Below are 23,393 nucleotides of genomic sequence, written 5' to 3'. Positions count from 1 at the left end.
ATGGTGACACATCTACATTCATATGTATAGTTCCCAGTCAACCAAATCTTCCTTGGCCCTAAGGTTCTTCATTTTTTACTTGAAATCTGTTTTTCATAGTAAGTTTGAGATGTAGTAGTAGTCTTACTGTGTAACCCTAGTTAGCCTAGAACATGCCGGCTGTGTAACCCAGCCTGCTTTTGCCTCTGAGTACTGAGGTTACAGGCAATCTCAGTTTTTGTTTATTTTGTATTATGTAGGCATCTGAAGCTATAAGCTTCCCTCTTATGGCCACGATCACTGTGTCACACAGTCTGGGTGTGCTGTGCTGTCATCCTCTCATGGACACTGTCACTGTGTCACACAGTCTGGGTGTGCTGTCTCCCTCTTGTGGCCACTGTCACTGTATCACACAGTCTGGGTATGCTGTGCTGTCTCCCTTTCATGGACACTGTCACTTTCATGGATATGTGTCACAGTCTGGGTGTGGTGTCTTCCTCTCATAGACACTGTCACTCTGTTATACAGTCTGGGTATGCTGCCTCCCTCTAGTGACCACTGTCACTGTGTCACACAGTCTGAGTGTGCTGTGCTTTCATTTCATTTGCCTTTAGGGGTGTTTTGTTTTCATTTAACTCAGGACTGTTTTGTGTGTTGTTTGATCTCCATGCATTTGTGTGTGTTCTTTAGTTTCTGTTTCTGTTGATTTGCAATTATTCTATTGTGATCAGACAGAATATAAGAAATTATTTAAATTTTTATACATTTGTTCCATTGGCTACTGACAATGTATATTCTGCAGTGTCTGTATGGAATTTCTTTAGATGTTTGTGAGGTCTTTGATCTTTGATGACATTTAACTCAGATGATTCTTTGTTCATATTTTGTTTAAAGGACATATTTATTGGTGAGAGTATAATACTGGAGTCACACACTTATTATTTTGTTGGGGTTAATCTATTTCTTTGTATCCAGTTATGTTTTATGAAACTGGGTGCACTGATATTCAATGTTTAAAATTTATGCTTAGAATCATATCTTCTTGATATATTGCTTCCTTAATTGGTAAGAAGTATCTTGTATCTCTTCTGAATTTGGCTTGAAACCTGTTTTGTCTAATTTTAGAATGGCAATGTCTTTCTGCTTTTTAGTTCCATTTGCTTAGAATACCTTTCCTTGTCCTTCCACCCAAAGATTGAACCTGTCTTTGATGGTTTAGTGCATTTCTTAAAAGCACCAAATGGATGCTGTTTCTCTTTTCTTTCCTTCCCATATTACGACTACTACTACCTACTATTACTGTTATGATGATGATATTTGTTTTTCAAGATAGGGTCATCCCATGTAGCTACACCTGTCCTGAAAGTCACTATGCAGATCTGTGGGAAGCCATGGCAAGGCCTTACTCTTGGCAAACACTCACCCTTGGCTCTCCTATCTACTATTCTTCTTTCTGCTTACCTTCATGATTCACTTGTCAGTTCTCAGAACTTCAAACAAGGCCTCACAGCAACCCACCTTAGTAACCCTTCCTCCTGATCTCTAGATTTAGCCAACATCCTGCTAGATAGATGTTTTTAGAACCCCTGGTAACGGAAAGGCTTTGTGAGAATAACTTAGTTAGACCCCACAGCTGCAGCTTGCTTCCTCCACCTGCAAAGCCCTCTTTCCTTTCCTACCCCTCCCCATATCCTGTTTTTAGAATATATAACTGGAGTGAACAATAAAAATTTTGCCAGCTTGATCAGACTTCTTGACGTGCTGTGTCTTTTTACTTTCTTATGCATCTCAGTCCTCTCCACAGGGTCTAAGGGTCCCACTTGATTGTCCAGCTGGCCTGGACACAGATCAGACTAGCCTTGAACTTACAGAGATCCACCTGCCTTAGCCTCCCAAGTGCAGGGGTTAAAGGCATGTGCCACTACATCCACCTCTGAATCCTTTTTTTAAAAAAAATCTAGTTTATTTGTCTTTTGATTAGGAAATTGATACAGTTAATATTTAATTATTGAAAGATATGCATTAATTTCTTTCTTTTTGCTGATTTGTAGTATTTGGTGATTTTCTACCCCTCATTTACTTAATGACTGTTCCTGTGTAGTTTTTATTCCTATAACCTTATAGATGTGCTTATATTTCTCTATATCTAGAGAATTTCTTTAAGTATCTTATAAAGTGCTGTCTTAGTGGCATGGATTTTTTTTAGTTTGTTTTCATTGTAGGAAGTCTCTATCAATTATGACAGACAGTTTTTCTGGGCATAGCAATCTTTACTGGCAGTTAGTAATAAGAGAGTGAAATGATTCATTTCATGTCCTCACTTAAAATTCTATTGAGAAGTCTGCTATTATTCTGACAGGCTTATTTTTTTATTTATTTATTTTTTATAGTTAATAGTTTACATATAATATGGCACAGGGAGTCAAAGCACAACCTCAATATGAAAATACATAAATAATCACTTAAATAACAATCTCTTCAACTCTGATCCTTTTAGGAAATAGAAAAACAGTGATAGTCCTGTGTGTGTTAAGATAAAAGCTACTGTAGAATAATGGCAGAGAAAAACAAGGGATTAGACAAAGAACTAGAAGAGGTAAAGTAAACAAAAACAGGTAACAAACCGGATCTGACCTGAAGTTTCCCTCCCTAAGAACTAGCTTTCAAATTACCAGAAGGTACTATGCAAACTCCCACAGGAAGGAGGCAACCAACAGTCTTACCTAGCTGTGACACTTATGAACCACAACAGTGACCAGCATGGCATACTTGTTGGCAGGTCTCACATCTCTAGCTGGTTGTAAGACCAGCTCACCAGGAGAGAAATCATGCTCTTACAGGAAACCTTACCAACTACCCAGGGTTAGTGAAGTCATGGATCTTAGAGGAGACTCTACAACTGCCACTTTCCTGAACCAGCAGAACCCCTGACATTATTCAGACATTTGTCAACCCTTATGCCCACAGATCAATGTAGTCCTCACTCCTTATCAAGAAACCCTCTCTTTGCAACAGACTGAGACATTATAGAAAAGTACAATTAATCATGAGTTGTGGAGTCCAGTTCTCATGGCAACGTCTACAAAACACTCCCAAACCTAAGTCTCAGAGAATGCTGTGGAACAAGGGTGAGAAAAGACTGTGAGAACCAGAGGATCAGGAGTTTGTTGTGAGGTTGTGTTTCCTAGGAAGGTCACATCAATATGACTGCTGAAACATGAGCAAAACAAGGAGGACAACAGACATGCTAACAGGGGTTTGGGGGTAACGAAGCCCAAGAGGCCTAAATGCTATACAAAGAATGACAGGCAACTAAAGAATGCTGAGGATGAGACAGTCTTCCCAGGCAAGAACACACCAACTGTTATCCAACACCAAATGCTCAGCCCTGAAAACACATACAAGTAACATAATCAGACACAACAGGTTGCACTTGTATATTTAGGAATATACATGTATATACATATATTATATAACAAAATTTAATGAAAATAGAGTCTATGCTTTTAAAGGAGAATAAGGAGGTGTCTAAGTTTGGGTTTTACTGCTGTGAACAGGCACCATGACCAAGGCAGCTCTTATAAGGACAACAAGTAACTGGGGCTGGCTTACAGGTTCAAAGGTTCAGCCCATTATCATCAAGGCCGGAACTTAACAGCATCTAGGCAGGCATGGTGCAAGAGGAACTGAGAGTTCTACATCTTCATCTGAAACCTGCTAGCAGAATACTGTCTTCCAGGCAGCTAGGATGAGGGTCTTAAAGCCCACACTCACAGTGACACGCCTACTCCAACAAAGCCACACCTCCTAATAGTGCCACACCTCCTAACAGTGCCACTCCCTGGCCCAAGCATATACAAACCATCACAGTAGGGGTATTTGGGAAGGTTTAGAGGGAGAAAAAAAGGAAGGCGAAATGACATTATAATCTCAAAAAAATAAGAGAAAAAAATTTTTTTAAAAGAAATACAAGCTGGGAAGTGGTGGCGCACGCCTTTAATCCCAGCACTTGGGAGGCAGAAGCAGATGGATTTCTGAGTTCAAGGCCAGCCTGGTCTACAGAGTGAGTTCCAGGACGGCCAGGGCTACACAGAGAAACCCTGTCTCACTGCCCCCCCCCAAAAAAAAATAAAAAAGAAAAGAAACACAATCAGGAATGTAACCTAAAATAATCCCAGCTCTCAGAAGGCTAAAGCATAGAAACTCCAAAACCAAGAGTTTGGCCTGCTAATGTATTTTTTGTTTGCTTGCTTGTTTTCAAGTTGTTTTTCTCAGGTATGTTAACAGCAGTAGGAAGCTAACATATGTGAGAACATACAATATGCACACGTAGTTTCTGCCCTTGGCTTGTCACTTTGCTTTTAATCTATTCATCCTCTGATTTATGAAAAGGGTCATTTTGGACTGTAGCCAAAAATATATCATTTAGAACCACGCATGGCAGAATATGCTGTTAAGACCAGTAATGAGAAGGTGAAGGCAAAAAGATCTCTGTACTTTTGAGCTCAAGCTGGTCTACCTAGTGAGTTCCATTTTACCTAGGCCTGCATAATGAGATCCTGATTCAAAATAAAACCACCAGTATACGTATGATGTATGTGTATGTATGTATGTATGTATGTATGTATGTGTACACACACTTACGCTAACTAGAAGTGGGTTTAGCGTTGTTTTATTTTAGCTTTCAGCTTTAACTTTCAGTATGGCTAAGTATTAGTAGACATAACCCACTTAAACAAAAACTGAGATAGCTTAGTAAATTTTAAGTATTAAAGGTTACTGATAATAAAAGCTTGAGAATCATTGCTCTACCAATAACTACTGTTAAAATAACTGTCAGATTACAAAACATTTAATGAGTTAGTTCTAGTTATTCACTATCCATGCCTTCACAGTATATTTTAAGCTCCCGAAGGGCAAGAATCTATGGTTCCTATAGTGGAATCCCAGGTCTGATACTCCACATGAACATCTGTTGTCACTGTTCTAATCCACCTCCTATCATATTTCTTTTCAGTGCACACTTAGTACTGAGATTAGGTTAGTGAGTATTATTGAACTTATTAGTTACCTTTTGTTGAGTGCTGATGTGTCCTCTCTGTCTTCTGCAGCGTTATGTAATTTTGTATCTTCAGGACTGTCCTTTACAGGTGGACTCTCATCATTCATGTGATTTTTATATCTCTGAGAACCATACACCAGCTTGCCGGCTATATGTGACATGTCATTGTTACTTGATCCTCCTAAATTTAGGTAATCCTGTTCATGTACATTATAGGGAAAATGGAATTTTTGTGTTGGTGAAATACAGTTTTTGTCTTCATTAATAATTTTCAAGTTTGATGTTAACATTTTTGGCATCTTTCCTTTTCCTAGGGGAAAAGAAATAGACTAATTATTAATTATTATATGTACTTCATGAAAACAATTTTTCTAAATAATGATAAAAAATTTTCAATTACAAGTTTCTAAAGAGGACCAGTGGCACGGTTTAGTGGGTAAAAATCTTTGTTGTCAAGCCTGCAAACCTGAGTTCTATTCCCAGGACCCTCATGGTAAAGAAGAGAATTGCTTCCTATAAGCTGTTCTCTGACCACACAAACACAGTAACAGTACCCACCCTATACACAGACATACTAAATAAATGTAATGGAATTAAAATATGCAAACATATATAAAGTATGAGTCATGATAAAACATTAAAGTTTTGAATATTACAAGAACCATACACTGAGCACCTTGTCTTAGGAGAATGTTTTCTAGTAAAGGGAATGATGCAGGCCCCCCTGTATGCTAAGCACATGCTCTGCTACATCACTAGCTTGACAATGCTTAACATAATTCCAAACTTCTTATATAATCTTCTATATATAATCTTCTGCATCCTGGTTTTTTCACTGAATACACTTCAGAGATATGGCTGTCTGAAAACTTTGCCTTTGTAAAAGAACAAGGCAAAACGGCAGTAGTGAAAGTTTTAGTAGTAAGAGGGGGAACTATTCAGGGGACAGAAGTATAAACACATGTGTGGTAGTGACTACACAGTATGTAACTGTTTACAAGCAAGTGTGTGGTAGTGATTATGCACTATGTAAACGTGTACAAACAGGTGTGTGACAGTGATCATGCACTATGTAAACGTGTACAAACACGTGTGTGACAGTGATCATGCACTATGTAAATGTGTACAAACACATGCATGATGGTGATCATGCACTATGTAAATGTGTATAAACGCATGTGTAATGGTGATTATGCAATTGGTAAATGTGTACAAACACATGTGTGTAGTGGTTATGCACTATGTAAATGTATATAAACATGTGTGGTAGTGATTATACACTATGTAAACATGTACAAACACGTGTGTGACAGTGATTATGCACTATGTAAATGTGTACAAACACGTGTGTGACAGTGATTATGCACTATGTAAATGTGTACAAACACGTGTGACAGTGATTATGCACTATGTAAACGTGTACAAACACGTGTGTAATAGTGATTTTGCACTATGCAAATGTGCATACTTGTAGAGAAGGTGGATGTTTTAGATCTTGAGATTTGATGGGCATATACAAATCTTTGACTTTTATTCTATTAAAAAAAGAAATTAATAGTTTAATATGTTGGCTATTTTTATGCTGACATAAACTACATAAGTTTGGCTTCACAAGAAACATGACAATTTACCTAATAGCTTATAACTTTCAATTTCTTCCTCTAATTCTTGAATATCTGGAATTTCTGGAATCAGTGGAGCTGGAGGGAGAAACCAATCCAGTGATTTTTCCTTAACTGGAAAGCTATATAAGATACAAAATGTGAGTATATGTTAATAAGAAGGAGAATAAAAAACCATTTATTTATTAAACACCACTCAGATACAAACTCATAGACAAACGTTCTGTCACGGTTTTGCTTTATCCCTGTGTGTCAATGCTCTCAGTACCTTTGCATGGTCACAGGACTGATGACATTGCTGTGGAGGAGCACTACCTAAAAGATGGCTAAAACTCCTCTTCATCTTCTTCAAACTACTGCATAAAACAGATTACTTGTGACATGCCTCACCTATAATCATGGGTTATCAACAATCAACATATAAATGTCAGTATTATTATGTTCTAGAATATTCCTATAACTATTAAAAATTAATGCTCTAACAGAAATAATAAATTTGGTGGGTCTTCCTACCTCAACTAAGCCTTATTGTTCAGCAGCCTCAGAAACCAATCTAAATCCAGACAATTCCTCATTAAGTTTCCTTTCTCAGGCGATTCAAAATTGTGTCAAGTGGACAAGACTAATCAGTGTAATGTCCACAGAGGCCCATATGTTATAGGCTTGGTCTGGTTGGGAGAATGTGAAACTTTTATAGATAAGAAGAGTCCATAGGTGTAAGTTAGCTCACTAAGATGTGGATCTGAAGAAATACTGAGATGCCAGCCTCTTCCTGTCCCTTTTGTAGTCCTTCTGTCACAAGGTGAAGTTTACTCTAGTCTATCATCTCACCAGGGTATACTATCTTTCCACAAGTCCTAGAGCAATAGATCAATAGACCATAGCTTCCAACTATGGGCCAAATGCCTCTTTCAGTTTTACAAATTATTACCTAAGGTGTTTCCCAACAGTAATGAATGACGACTAACACAACAGTAATTAGAGAATACATTCTGTGCCTCTTCTTTCTGTTCCAAGACATTTCCTTTAGTTTGCTTGGACCTTTGTCCTGCCTCACTCCCATATCCACATACAGACGTTCTACAATTCATTCATTCATTAATTCATAATTTTTATGGATACCATATACCAGGTGCTGTTTCAGGCAATAGGCTTTACTTAATACCCAGAACAAATCGTACACTTCCTAAGATATTTCCATAGATAATCTCAAAGATTATCTTCTCTCTCTCTTTGTATAGACTCCACAATATTTCTCATGGCCCTTGTGCAATAAGTATATGTAGACAGGTAATAGATAAAAACAAGGAGAGAAATACAGAAATAGATAAACCTGATAATCCATCTTGAGTGTAAACACCTACAGGCTTTATTCCTACTTAAATCAGCAGGACTCAGCACAATGCTTCATACACTTAAATATGTTGTTCAAGAAATGCTCAATAATTCCTTAGTTTTTAAAATATAAACACATCCAATATTCTTATTCAAATATTTAACATACAAAACAATATACCCACAATTAACTGTTCTGATTATGTCTCACTGCTTCTGTTTTAGGAAATCTCACCTAAAAGTACTGTGAACTGTCCTAGCTCCATCCTTTCTCATTTGCTGTAATATTCTGGCATCAACACTTACTTTCTTACTGCTGAAAGAATAATTGAAAGCATCCTAAAACCCTCCCTTAACATGAGAAGCCTAGGTGATCTCCCACATCTGAGAGTTCATTGCACAGATACATCCTGTCATTTCCCTTGAACATGTTTTGACTTTGGAATTAGTCAAATTATTAACTGATGGCTTTTTCTTGTGCATTTATTCAATCTCAACTATTGCTTAAATAGTTTAAGTACCCAAACAATATTTGATATTTGAATGAGTAAAAAAATAAATAAATGTTTTAACAAGATGGAATAATACAAAAGAAAGAACACACAAAATTTAGAAGAGAGCAATCCACACATGAGAAGCATCTGACTGAGTGTGCACTCCCCGCCACTGTGGCCTCTGGTGTGCATCTTCATTCCCCCTCTGCTTCCTGCCTGCACTGAGAGCATCACACCTGGTCTCTAGCACAGCACCAGCCCACTTGGTCTCCCTTCTCAGCCTGAGCTATTCAAATATTTATCTTGGCCTTAATCTGACAATTCAGATATGGAAGCCAATAAAACAAAATCTATTTTAAAACTATAACATTTTAAATAATAAACTTTAGTTATACCATTATATCTAAATTCTATGTTTTCTAAAACATAGAAGTCAGTTTTATAACTGAAATATCAATGTGCTCACTTTTTATTTATTTTAAGTTATCAGAGGGAAAATTAAAAGTCCTTAAAATTATAAAACTGAAAATGATACATTAGATAAACTTTCTTTAAGGCACACTTACTTTTCAGTTTCATCTGGGCTACTGAAAAACAAATTATCCATGGAAAAAAAGCAATTGTTTGACTTCGACATTGTTGAAAAACAGACTTTACCTGAAATATGTAAGACACAAACAAGTGGTTTATATTCATTTACAGATAATTAATTTCCTAGAATGCTTTCTTAAATACAATCATAGACAATTCTTTGAACTCTGTCTTCTGTAAACTACTAATGTCTTAACAATGGAGCACACTATTCTCTGTTCATTCATGTGTTTTCCCACGTGTCCTTCTCTTAAAATTGTACCAAAGTTTAGAACGTACTTCCCTTTCTCACCTAGCAAACTCTATTACAGCCTTCAGTGTGAACAAATCATAAAACAAAAATTACATTTCCATTTTTATATGATAAACAATACACCTCAAACTTGTCCTCGGGAGAGAAATTAAAATTTTAAAAACTACAAGAGCACCATTTCATGGCAAAAAGCCTATTACCAAGTTAGAATATGTCACCAGTATTAGAGACTTCGCTAATAAAGACAAAAAACAAACCATGAGGAGTGATCTGGGTAGAAAGGCTACTTCAATGCACCTCTTTTTTTTTGGGGGGGGGGTTCAAGACAGGGTTTCTCTGTGTAGCCCTGGCTGTCCTGGAACTCACTCTGTAGACATCTTGATAAAATGCACTGGAGGATAAATCCTGCAGGCACTTTGGGATGCTTTTTATGTACCAGAATATTGTGGGTTTTTCATTGTTTTAGTTATTTGGTCCACCACCCCACCATCCCATATTTATTGATTTATTTTTGTTTTTCTCAATTTCTTTCTTTCTCCTTCTTTCTTCCTTTCTTTCTTCCTTTCTTCTTTTCAATTTTCCAATCCTCCCTCCACGAGCATTCCACCCTCCCGTCCCCTTTCCCTCCCCTTTGCCTCTAAAAGGGTGCTCACCCACCCACCCACTCACCCACTCACCCACTCCCACCTCACCCCTCCAGCATCCCTCTTCTCTAGGTCAAGCCTCCACAGGGCCAAGAACCTCCCCTCCCTGTGATACAAGACAAGGCAATCGTATGCTACATATGTAGCAGGGCCACAGATCAGCCCATGTTTGCTCTTTCAACAGTTGGTGGCTTAGTCCCTGGTAGCTCTGAGAGGTCTGGTTAGTTGATACTGTGGTTCTCAATTTCCTAACCACCCAGTCACCAACAAAAAGAAATAGCAAAAACTAAAACAAGTAAATATTCTATAAATGTCTGAAACAACTTGACTACATGATAAACAGAAGGCAAGAGAAATAGGACAGAAAGTATAAAGTCATCATTCAGAAATACACTAGGAGATCTTTACATCTATTTATGCACACAATTTCAGAGTGTGAAAACAGTGCTCTGGGGGCCTGGAGAGGCTCAGCGGTTAAAAGCACTGGCTGCTCTTGTAGACTTCCTGAGTTCAATTCCCAGCACCCACATGGTGGCTCACAACCATCTGTAATGAGATCTGATTCCCTCTTCTGATGGGTCTGAAGACAGCTACAGTACTATATATATATATATATATATATATATATATATATATATATATATATATAATATAAATCCTTTTTTAAAAAAAAAGTTATCTGAAAAAACTATGCTAATCAACACTGTATTTATTGTCCAAAAAGTTGCAAAATGTTTCCTGTCTAGATTCAGAACTACATTTTAATCAACAAAAGGTTAATAAAGTCAAAGTCATCAAACAGTTATGTTTTTATAGCTCTGCTATGTCAGAATGTAAGTAGATCTTAATACTAACATGTATGATCTAATTCTTTATTCTAAAAGAAAGTCAAATAACAAATTAAAACTAATTTTAAATTTTACACTGTACAAAAAGACCTCCCATATACACAGTAACAAGAATGTTTTTCTGGTTCTACTACAAAAGCCCTATAACTTTAGCTCAGAATAAAAACATCACATTTATATTTTAATTCTGATGCACTCCAATGGGGGGAAAACCCTTTATCTAAAATTGTGCATCTCTCAGTCTTGTATTTTTAGCTTTCTTTACAACACTCATCTCTAATTGTTACTGTGTGTTTACTTGTTTATCTTTCTCTCTGGAAAGCAAAAAAGGGATTTTTTTTTTTCTTAATTTGTTTCAATAACCTAGAACAGTTCCTGGCATAGAGAAGATGACCAATAAAAATTCATTTTGGAATGAATGCACTAGCAATCAACTTATAAAGTAATTCTAAATAAAACAATTTTAATCAACTGATTTCCCCCCATTGTTTAAATTTTTAATTTTTTTTCTAGCTGAAGATTCTAAAAGATGGTGAATTTGGAACATTCATGATATAAATAAATCACTTTAAAAAAATTGTCCCTAAAATAAACCTTGTTACGTTTTGATGTAAGGTGGTAACTTTTTAATTAAAGTTTTAGGTTTAGATATTCTAAATTTGTCACAAAGCTCTTATTTCAGAGCCTCACATAGTGGTACAAGCTTATAGTCCAGCCCTGGGAAGGTGGAGGCAGGAGGATCAATTTAAGGCCAGTCTCAGCAGAGGTCTCACTGGTCTACAACCACAAAAAACAGGTTTCATCATGTGATATAGTGCAAAATTCAGTAAGTAATATCACCTCAAGTATTTTTAGAGTCCACACTGAAATCTGTTTTGTACGGTTTGTTGCTTGTAGAAGTAATACACACCTTTCTGTATTTCTGACAACCTTAGTATCTTATTCTCTATGATCTTTTACTAGTTGTATAAAAGTATCGGACAGTGGGTTTCTTATAATTTTTTTTTTTTTACATTTGAAAACATACTTAGTCAGACGCGCGTGGCTCACAGAAGTAATCCCAGCACTTGAGAGGTGGAAGACAGAAGCCAGGCAGGGCTAGCCTAGGCTACAGACCCCTGTTTCAAAAAACAATGAATACTTATTTCGGAAGCGCAGAGGTCCACGAAGACCAGCGGGACCACGCATGACAAATGAGCGCGGGGGGGGGATGACAGAGGCCTGGAGAACAGTCCGCAGGCCGCGCGCCCGCCTGAGGTGAGGGTCAGACGGGCCCGCGCTCCGGGCTGGAGGCGACGCGCACGCGCGCCCTCGTCACGGCGCCCCAGGCCGCGCTGCCTGACAGGAAGGCGTGGGAGCCGCCCGCAGAGGGCGCCCGAGCAGCCCCGCCGGGTCGTCTACACACCATGCGCCCCCTCCCACCCACCTCACGCCTCCCTCCCCGCACGCGTCCCTCTGACCCCACGTCTCCCTCCTCCTCCCGGCCCCGCCACCGCTCACCGAGCCCCCCACGCGCCCACGCGAGGCGCGCGTGTCCTGCCCAGGCCACGGCCACCTGGCCCGGGGCGCCGAGTCGAGCACCGAACTAACGCCCCCCCCCCAGGCCGGCTTAGTCAAACGCCTAGGGATGGATCGGCAGCCCCTCGTCCCCTTCCCGGGCCAACGGTTTCCCTCCGAGACGCGTGTCTTACCCTTGGGAGGTCGGGGTGCCCGGGAGCTCCTCTACCCCTGGAGTTAGCTAGGCCGCAGCCCTGGGACCTCCTTTATTACCTAAGGAGTGTTTTTAAATGTCTTATTTAAAATGGCACCCCATTAGGTCACTGGTTAAGCGACATGACTGAGTTTAAACATTTAATCCAGAGGTAAATCAGGAAATACATCTGATATAAATATTTGATACCGAATATCACGATATTTCTTGAGCGTGCCTATGCCTGGCCCCCAGCTCTTCGTTTTACACTCTATTTCCCTTAAGCAGACATTGACGTTGTGTTTTGTTGTGTAACAAAGTACATGTTTGAAAACTTTAAACAGATCTCCGCTGTATTTGAAATATCTATTGTTATTTAGCATAGTTAAAAAAAAAAAAACTACACAAAGTGCTTTTTTTTTTTTACTTTACTCTCAAGTGGCACTTTGCCCGCCATACAAGTCATCCTCACAGATGTCATAGAAAAACTTGTATGCCCGCCATACAAGTCATGCACACACATCACATAAAACACAGCAGCCTCCGAGCAGCTCTGAGACCTGTTAATGTTTTATTTCCCACAACTGAGCAACCAAGCCACCATAGGCTCTGAATTTTCCCTTCCACAGAGATTGCCTGGCACACACCACAGGTCCTGACTTCTTGGCTTCTGACAGAGCTAAGCTCTGCATACTACTGGGAAGCCAAACTCCAAGCGGTAGGAACTGTGTGCAAATGTGCCCACCTCTCTATGCAGAGCAGAGGCAGAGATAAATAACCCCTTCCAGCCACCAGACTAACGCTTAGGCTGAGTTATAAACACCTCATCTCTGGTGAGTTTTACATCCTACTTTCTGGGTTCTGCAATAGAGTAAAATCTTAAGTCAAGTAAATAATTTAAACACTTTTATTATACTGCAAATTCTATAATAGTTAATTTTCTTAAGAATTAAAAATTAGGAGCTGGAGAGATGGCTCGGTAGTTAGGAGCACTGGCTGTTCTTCCAGAGAGCTCAGGTTTGATTTCCAACACGGGAATGGGATGGCTCACAACTGTCTGTGACTCCAAGAGAATCCTCTGCCCTTTTCTGATCTCTGCATATGATGCACAGATGTAGGCAGAAAGTCCATGCACATAATATAATGAAAGAGTGACCTGGGCAGAGCCAGAGGAGCCACACACTCCGTCTGCTCCTACTCCTCTTGCTGATTCCCTTGAGCAAAACTCAGCAAGTGATAGCTTCCATTTTGGGTGAGTCACGCTGTAAGGACTGGTGACAAACCACCAAGGGAAATAGGAAAGGTAGGGAGCTTAAGGCTTAAAGAATATTAAAAATGCAGGCTGGGGGAAGGAAAGCCAGCAGTATATAATATAGAGAAGAAAAGGCTCAGGAAATAGCTGGCTCCTTTCAAATCTTTAAGGGACTCTTGAGCAGTATAAATTATTCTTTGGCCGTGCTTTCATACGCATGGTTTCAGAAGGCAGATGCAGAGTCAGGGTCAAAACCTCTGATGAATGAGAAGAGATTGCAGCCAGGAAAAGTAATGAACAAGGCCTTCCTAGTTTTTTTTTTTATCATAAAATTTATGGATAAATAATTTATGTACCCTGAACTGTATCCAGCTAAAATATACAGCTCAATCAGTTTTAACATGTGTGTGTGTGTGTGTGTGTGTATGTGTGTGTGTGTGTGTATTCAAGAAATTATCACCGTAATACAAAACAGCACAGAACATTTCTAGGACACACCCCCACTCCCATCCCCCCACCTGACCCCACCCACCCCCACCCACCTTCATACCCCCCCCATCCTCCTTCCCTTTAGTCAATTGCTCTGTCTGCCCTTGGCCCCAGGCAAAGGCTGGTCTCCTCTTTATCTGTTAGAAGCACTTTGTACTCTCAATAGATGGAATCTACATCTTGTGTTTGGTTTCTTTCACTCAGCCTCATGATTTTCAGCTTCATCCCTGTTGTCTTGTATACTGGCATCTTATTCCTTTGGATGAGAGCTGTTCTATCAGCCCATTCATTCATTACTACAGCCCTTGGATGGATACACTGCAGTGTGTCTGTCCATTCACTGAAGTGTGTTTAGGTTTCCAATTTGGGCTTATTATGAATTACTATAAGAGATTTATATTATTATGAACTATTACAAGAGACTTACTTATAAAGCTATAGAAGGTTCTTTATTTGTAATGTTTCTATATATTTGTGCATGATCAGGTGGAGAGGGATGGACACGTGCGTCACAGCACGTATGTGAAGACCAGAGAAGAGCTTGCAGGAAACTGTTCTCTCCTTCCCCCACATGAGTCTGAGACTTGGTGGCAGGAGTCTTTGCCCGCTGAGCCATGCCCCAGCCCTGTGTAAAGTATTGATATGGCCGTATCTTTTCATTTTCCTCGTCTGTATATTGGAGTAGAATGAATGATTAGACAGAGAATAAATAATTTACAGTAGTGTTTGCTTCACGTTTTAAGAAAGTTCTACATTGTTTTCCATATGGCCTTATAATTTTATACGCCTGCCACGAATGTAAATATTCCAGTTAATTTTCAACTGTGGGTCGGTTTGAATGAGAACAGCTCCCATGGGCTCAGATATTTGCATACTTAGTCCCTAGTTGACAAACTGGAAAGGACTAGGAACCATGGCCTTCTTGGATGAGGTAGCAGGGGAGGGGGCCAGTAAGGGGGTGGGCTTTGAGGTTTCAAAAGCTCATACCAGGCCCAGGGCTATAGAGAGAATCTCTTCTGTATTGTTTGGAAACATCACCTGTCAATGAAAAGCTGAGTGGCCAATGAGCTGAGACAGGAAGTGGGAGGTGGGAGTTCCAGTAGAGAGAGAAAAACTCTGAGATAGAGCCAGTCTTGGAAAGAGAGATTCACCCTAAACTGACAAGACAGAGTCGTGAAACTGAGAAGAGATAGCCAACCATGTGCCACTTAGAATAGAATAAGCCAGTTAACTAAGTTAGGGGCTAGTCAGGGAACAAGCCCAAGCCCATGGTCTAGGCACTTATTCAGATATAATTCTCAGAGTCATTATTCCAGGAACTGGGATGCGGGTGGAGAAGCCTGCGTTTACATGGGGTCTCTCTCTGCCTGATGGCTATGGACCAGGAGGTAAAGCTCTCGCTAATGCTCCAATGCCATGCCTTTCTGCCTACATGCCACCATGCTCCCTGACAAAATGATAATGGACTAACCCTCTGAAGCAATAAGCATACCCCCAAATAAATGCTTTTTTTTATAAGAGTTGCCTTGATTGTGGTGTCTCTTTACAGCAATGGGAGAATAACTAAGACAAACTGATAACATCTCTTAGTGTCAGGATTTCTCCTCTTGCCCCTTCTAATGGTTGTGATGGCTTCTTTTCATGTCTCCGGTAATTAATGAAATTAAAGATCATTTACTCAACATACGCTAGTGAGCTGTGACCTTTTTGGGTCTTCTTAGTCAGTCAGTCAGTCCTTTGATACAGGACTATAATAGACAATATTTTCACCTACACTGTGGCTTCTTCCTTTTCCTTTTTAAAACAGAAAATATTTTATTTGGGGCAAGTTCAGTTCATGATTGTTTTAACTTCGTGATTTTGCCAGGCACAAGTTGGCAAAGATATTTCCTACATTATTTTCTGGCAGGTTTTTATGTTCAAGTTTATCTTTAGGTCTTTCTCATACAAACAGTCCACATTTCTAGAAGTGTTTATTTTCATTCCCTGACAAATTTCTGGAGAAACTTTGTTGAAAATAAATAGGCTATTTGTGGTTCAGTTTGGTGACCTAATTCTATTAATGTATCTATATATTTATCTTACACCCAACCCAAAGTACTTCTTTGCAGTTAAAATATACTTCTTAAAGTCAGCAGATGGTTAGTTCTGCTTTTTAACCTCTTGTGATCATCATTTTTTTGTTGGAGTATTTTGTCCACTTATACTTAATGTAATAATTGGTATGGTTATACTCATGTTTACTACTTTGTTAATTTCTATGTGCCATCTCAAATGTTTATTTCTTTCAGATTAAAAAGTCGTGGATTTGGGGTTTTGATTTATATATTACCTCTTTAATGATTACTTTAGTAGTTAGATATTTTGATATGCATTCTTAAATTTTAAACAGTTTGTTTAGTATTAATGTAGTAACTTGCAGCCATTTGGGTCCCTTTACCTCCATCTCCACCATTCTCCATGTTACAGTTGTTGTATTGCTCCACCTATGTTTTAATTGTCAAGTGTGTGTAGTGTGCATGTGTGCATGGGTGCACGTGCAGTGGAGCGCAGTGCGTGTGAAGGTCCAAGGTTGACTCTGGATTCCTCCTTGATCATCCTTTCACAGAAATGACTAGCTCACTTGCTCTCTGACTTCCGAGGCTTGAATAATAGGTGAGGCACCTAGCACCTACATGGGATCTGAAGATTTTATTCTCACACTTGCAGAGCAAGCAGTTTGATTACCAAGTCATCTCCACAGCCCTTGGCAGGGTCTCACTATGTAGCCTTGGCTGGCCTGTCCTGGAGCTAGCTATGTAGACCAGGCTGGGCTCTAACTCACAGGGATCCATCAGCCCTCTGCCTCTCCAGTGCTTTGATTAAAGACACACACAATGATTCCCTTTTAAAATATATTTTTAAAAACTTTTTATACAATGTTCTCATTTTTGCTTGTCAAAAATTGTGTGTGTTTTAGAGGAACTAACAGATAACTTGGTTTTCTAAATTTTTCCATATATTTAGCATTTCTCTTGCTCCTCATTTTGTCTCCATAGTAAAGTTTCAAGCTGATATTCTTCAATTTGAAATTGCCTTTAGTAGTTCTTGTACCATGGGTAGGATGGGGAGGATTTTCCTTAGGGTTCTTCATCTGAAAGACTCTTCACCTTATTCTACCTTCTTTTCAAACAATTATGACTTTATGGTTGTTGTTTTGTTTGTCTCTGTAGCTTTCCTTGAATTCACTGTAATCCTGTCTCAGCCTCCAATGCATTTCCCCTGGATATCAAGTTCTCAGGTGGGTTTTATTCTTTTTTGGAGATGTTTTTGCTGATTAGTTTTATGTTAACATGAGCTAGAGTCATCTAAGAGGAGAGAACCTCAATTGAAAAAAAGCCTTTGTAAGATGAGACTATAGGCAAGCCTATAAGACATTTTCTTAACTACTGATTGATGTGGGAGGGCCCAGTCCATTGTGGATGGTGCCATCTCTGTGCTGGTGATCCTGGGTTCTATAAGAAAGACTGAGCAAGCCATGGAGAACAAGTCAGTAAGCAGCACCCTCCATGGCCCCTGCCTCAGCTCCTGCCTCCATGTTCCTGCCCTGTCTGAGTTCCCGCTCTGACTCCCTTCAGTGATGGACTACAATGTACGCTGAATGAACCCACTCCTCCCTAACTTGCTTCTGACCGTGGTGTTTTTAACTCAACCATAGTAACCCTAACTAAGACAGTGTTATGACAAGAAGACTTTGGTGTCTGAACCATTGTTGCCATATCCTGAATGTGTCAGTTTCCTCTCAGGTAAGAGCTGGAACTAGGGTTATAGCCGGTTGTGAACTGCCATATGGGTGCTGGGAATTAAGCTTGTATCCTCTGCAGGTTTAATATAATAGCAGCTAGTGCACTTAAACTGAGCTGTCTATCTATCCAGCCCCAGACATTCCTCAGAAAACTAGTGATGTGGATTTCTGTTTGTCAGGAAAACCATTGCTTCCCTTGTCCCTTGTCAGCCTCCAACGTCAACTATCTCAGGCAACTTCCATCTAGTTCCCAATTAACCAGAACAGCCTGCGTCAGCTCAAAGACACACCCATGACTGTCATAGAAGGTGCTTCCTTTCCCACCAGTTCACAACTGGCTAGAACCACAGTCCCAGGGAATCCAACACCCTCTTCTGGGCTCTGCAGGCATTTTAAGCAGATGGTACACAAATGTACATGTAGGCAAAACTCTCATAAAATAAAATAAATAATTTTTAAACTCGCCGGGCGGTGGTGGCGCACGCCTTTAATCCCAGCACTGGGGAGGCAGAGGCAGGTGGATTTTCTGAGTTCGAGGCCAGCCTGGTCTACAGAGTGAGTTCCAGGACAGCCAGGGCTACACAGAGAAACCCTGTCTCGAAAAACCAAAATAATAATAATAATAATAATAATAATAATAATAATAATAATAATAATTTTTAAACTCTGTTTACCAGGTAAGAATCCTCTCTGGATGGTCCTGGGCCATCAGCTTATGACACTGTCAGCAGCCCAGCCATTGGGGGTCTGCTTTGTGATTTAACACTTTCTTAGTAGTCAGTGGGATACCTCTATAGTTTATCTTTCTTTTAATTTTTTTGATACAGGGCCTTCCTGGATGTCCCAGGCTGCCTCAAGCTCACTATGTAGGCAAGGCTGAATTTGAACTCGCTGTGTGGCCCGGCCCAGCTCAGATTCATGACAATCCTCTGGCCTTAGCCTCCCAGACACTGGAATTCCAGTGTTGCCATACTCGACTTTATTTTCTTTATATTATCTACAGCTCTTGCAAAATTTAAAATGTTTGACTATCTCAATGATATGATTTAGAAAAGGATGAGACAGGAAATTAAAGATATATATTTATAAATCCTAACTATTTAAAGATAAATAGAAATTCAGAATAAAATTTTCCTAAATTTGTAAACTACATTACTAGTTTCAGATTGCAATTTTTTAAATTTTGGGAATGTTTTATGGCAAACTATGTATATGCCTCCAGTATAAATAAAATTTGCCTCAGTGTGTCTTTTCTTGTGTGTGTGTGTGTGTGTGTGTGTGTGTGTGTGTGTGTACATGCTGGGGATTGGACCTAGGACTTTGAGTGAGTTTGCTACTGTGGAACTACAGTATATACCCAGAGGCTATATATTGCTTTAATAATATGCAAAATAATCCTAAAAGTTCTATTTATCCTTTCATTGTCTCTAGGTGAATATTGCCAAATATTCATTTTTTTATCTTCCATACACATGAAGTTATGATTGGGCTCACTACACTGAGGACAGGATGACTGACTCCACTTGTAACTGAATGCAGGAACCAAGGAGCTCCATTGTGCCTGAACTCTTGCCAATAAAATGTATTGATAGCAGTGGTATTGTGTCTGACATTCAGATGTGACTGGTTTCCACCCGCTAGATCCTACAGTGACCCTGTGTGCCTAGCCAGAGGGCAACAATGTCTTCTAGGAAAAGATACATAAGCAAACAATAACAGTGTAACAATATGGGTGGCCCAAGCTTGAAGAGAACCATGTACAGGCTCTGTAGGGTCAGAGGAGGGAAAGCCTCCTAAATCTGAGAGGTAGAACAGAGTCCTCACGGCTGTGTCCTATGCACAATATAGGTAGTGTCCAGCCAAGAGGAAAGAATGGTCAGTTGGTTATTTCTTCTATAATCTATATGAACAGAAAAAAGTACTTTTGTGTAAGATAATCATAACAAAAACAAACAACAGTATATCTAAAATATAGTTAATGTCAAACAATGTATTTATAGCTTCTACACTGGATCTTAGCCAAAAGGTCATAAAGTGATAGTCATTCATCTCTAATCTTTTTCAAGCTCATTTTATGACTTGTGACCTCAACAAGTCTTTTTTATCCTAAAATGCATCTCGCACAACTCTGAGAGATATTGGAGGGGGAATCAGCAAAGCCTCAGTTCTCTGTGATTCTGCAGCCCTTTAATCATAGTGTTCCCAGAACAGAGGGATGGGATACGCTGAAACCGCTTCAGGGAGCCAGCTGTCTCGCCGTGCTAAACCAAAGACCTGGAGCAAAGTCTATTCTCACCATAGCTGCAGAGTCCTTGCCACAGCATTGCCTCAGCTTTAATATTTTAAGCTCATCACCTTAGGAGGTGGTGGGTTACTCTGCACTCTCTGGATGATTCCTGCTTTGATGCGCTGCTTTAGGTCCCGGGGTCTCAGTTCATCGGCTGCTGGGTTCACAGGAATGTTTCATACTTGCTGCTGGGTGTATGTACACTTCTGTCAAGCTCTTGGACTTAGGTTTCTCTCAGTGTGCTTCTTTGTTTCATCTCATGGTTTAAAATAATTTTATATAAGTCCTCAGACTGTTTTTTGTTATTTGGCAGTGGATGAGAAGCAAGTATATATCTTATTATACTTTACTTTTGACCTAAGTGGTACAATAGATCTTTTGAAATCTATAATCTTTATGATGGAAAAGTTCATAGACCAGGATTTCTTACAAAAGAAAGGTTGACCAAATGCTATTCTGGAGAACTTACAGTTTTTAATGATGTTTTCCAAAATTTGCACATGGTAGATTCTTAATAAATTCATGTTAATAAACTCCCTCTGCTAGTAAAGTTCTTCTTCCTGTTCACAAAAGCATCCTTGTGACAAAGTCACCCTTTGAAACTCCTGTAGATCTGTAGTAATTACGCTTAATGAACGATGGTTTGTCTTAATAACCACTGTTGGTTATTAGGAGAAGGGTTGTGAGAAGAAACATAGGGTGTGACTAAGAGTGTGGCTGTGGCATTCCCTAGGCCGGTGTTAGAGGTCATTGCTCCTAAAAGACATTGAACTCCAGTTTCTCACCCGTGAAGCAGAAGCAGCAGTATCGCCTCCAACAACCTGATGGAGAACTGGGATTATACAGATAGAGCCTAACACAGTAGCACACACTGAGAGCTCTTCTATATTAATTGCCTTATTATCAAACATTTGAAGTATTATGTGTTAAAAATGAAAGCAGGCTTCACTATATAAAGGCTTGCCTCTTCACTTGTGTGTACTAAAGAAATGTTTCTATGTTCTTATGTTCTATGTGAACATAAGAAAGCTGTTATGTTCTCCTTCCATTTCCACTAGCGTGTTATTATTCATATGTGCATCTGTGTGGGAGCATGTGTATATCCATATGCACACGGAGGCCTGAGGCCGATGCTGGGAGTGACCCTCTAGCACTCTTCCACATTGGGCCAGGGTTTCTCAATCAAACCCCGGCATATGCACATCTTTCCTCCCATGACTGTTTATCAGTATTCAGCTGGACACTTGCAAGGACCCTTTACACAGCTCTGGATCTCTCCTTTCTTTCTCCTCCCTCCTCCCTCCTCCCTCCTCCCTCCTCCCTCCTCCCTCCTCCCTCCTCCCTCCTCCCTTCCTCCCTTCCTCCCTTCCTCCCTTCTCCCTCCCTTCTCCCGCCCTCCTCACTCCCTTCTCCCTCCCTTCTCCCTCCCTTCTCCCTCCCTTCTCCCTCCCTTCTCCCTCCCTTCGCCCTCCTCCCTCCCTCCTCCCTCCTCCCTCCTCCCTCCTCCCTCCTCCCTCCTCCCTCCTCCCTCCTCCCTCCTCCCTCCTCCCTCCTCCCTCCTCCCTCCTCCCTCCTCCCTCCTCCCTTCCTCCCTTCCTCCCTTCCTCCCTTCTCCCTCCCTTCTCCCTTCTCCCTTCTCCCTTCTCCCTTCTCCCTTCTCCCTCCTCCCTCCTCCCTCCTCCCTCCTCCCTCCTCCCTCCTCCCTCCTCCCTTCTCCCTTCTCCCCTCTCCCTTGTCTCTCCCCCCTCTCTTTCTTGCCCTCCCTGCACCATGTCATTTCTCTCTGAAACTCTTTTAAGTGAAGCTTAACTCAGACTCTCAGTTCTCAACTCAAACATTCTTCCAGATTCCACCTTAGCCCCTCCTCCCTGTGCTGGGAGGTGCATCTCCCCCCCCCCCCGCCCCCAGGCCATGGAGTACCAAGAAAGAGCTTAGAGAGTTCAAGGTGCTCATGACCTAAGACTCTCACTCTTCAGGTGGATGCCTTCCTAGGCAGTCTGCAACTATGAGTCAATGGGTGGGGCAGAGAGAAGGTTGTTCACACAGGTATTGCAAGAATACTTGTTTCCCATGGATGAAATCTGAGAACACAGAGGAACAAGAGTGATGCCACGGGGATCCTGGGATCCCTGCATCCCTACACCCCTACATCCCTGCACCCCTGCATTTCTGCAACCCTATACCCCTGCATGTCTTCATCCCTGCATCCCTCCACCCCTGCATCCCTGCACCCCTGCACTGCTGTATCCCTGCACCTCTACATCCCTGCATCCCTCCACCCCTGAATCCCAGCATCCCTCTACCCCTGCATCCCTCCACCCCTGCATCCTTGCACCCCTGCATACCTCCACCCCTGCATCCCTGCACCCCTGCACTGCTGTATCCCTGCACCTTCACATCCCTGCACCCCTGCATTTTTACACCCCTGCATCCCTACATCCCTGCACCCCCTGCATTTTTGCACCCCCTGCATTTTTACACCCCTGCATTCCTACATCCCTGCACCCCCTGCAGTTTTTCACCCCTGCATCCCTACATCCCTGCACCCCTGCAGTTTTTCACCCCTGCATCCCTATATCCCTGCACCCCTGCATTTTGCACCCCTGCATCCCTACATTTCTGCACCCCTGCACCACTACATGTCTCCATCCCTGCATCCCTCCACCCCTGCATCCCTGAACCCCTGCACTCCTGTATCCCTGCACCTCTACATCCCTACACCCCTGCACTCCTGCACCCCTGCATCCCTATACCCCTACACCCCTGCACCTCTGCGTTTCTGCACCCCAGCACCCCTCCATTCCTGTACCCCTGCACCCCTCCATTCCTGCACCCCTCCATTCCTGCACCCTTGCATCCCTGCTAGATGGGTATTCTACTGGTTGAAAAGATCCCAGCGCTAAGAGGCACTATATTATAACTCCCATGAAGGTCTAGAGGAAGATATTCCTCTAAAGGACCCTGCAGGGTTCCCACAGACACCAGTTTTAGAAACCTTGCTACAGGGCAGGCACAGATGCCCGGACCCATTTCTGAGAGACGCAGTCATGCACAGAATTTTCA

The 23,393-nt window shown here is 40.9% G+C and overlaps 1 protein-coding gene across 2 annotated transcripts in view; it reads right to left on the bottom strand.

Moving 5' to 3' along the window:
- Window positions 1-12,392, bottom strand: part of Hfm1 (helicase for meiosis 1) — an 80,825-nt gene extending 68,433 nt beyond the window's left edge. The window contains exons 1-5 of one of the 2 annotated variants that reach the window (XM_076937809.1): window positions 12,329-12,392; window positions 11,856-11,946; window positions 9,059-9,149; window positions 6,673-6,785; window positions 5,051-5,351 (exon numbers count right to left, since the gene is read on the bottom strand). In XM_076937809.1, coding sequence (XP_076793924.1) covers window positions 5,051-5,351; window positions 6,673-6,785; window positions 9,059-9,129 — 485 coding nt within the window. In that variant the 5' untranslated portion in view covers window positions 9,130-9,149; window positions 11,856-11,946; window positions 12,329-12,392. The remainder of the gene's footprint in view (window positions 1-5,050; window positions 5,352-6,672; window positions 6,786-9,058; window positions 9,150-11,855; window positions 11,947-12,328) is intronic. The other variant, XM_076937808.1, reaches the window with a different exon arrangement.
- Between the last annotated feature and the right edge of the window lie 11,001 nt (window positions 12,393-23,393).

Source organism: Arvicanthis niloticus, chromosome 7, assembly GCF_011762505.2.
Source record: "Arvicanthis niloticus isolate mArvNil1 chromosome 7, mArvNil1.pat.X, whole genome shotgun sequence".
NCBI classification, from domain to species: domain Eukaryota; kingdom Metazoa; phylum Chordata; class Mammalia; order Rodentia; family Muridae; genus Arvicanthis; species Arvicanthis niloticus.
This window is presented reverse-complemented; position numbering and strand designations above follow the sequence as displayed.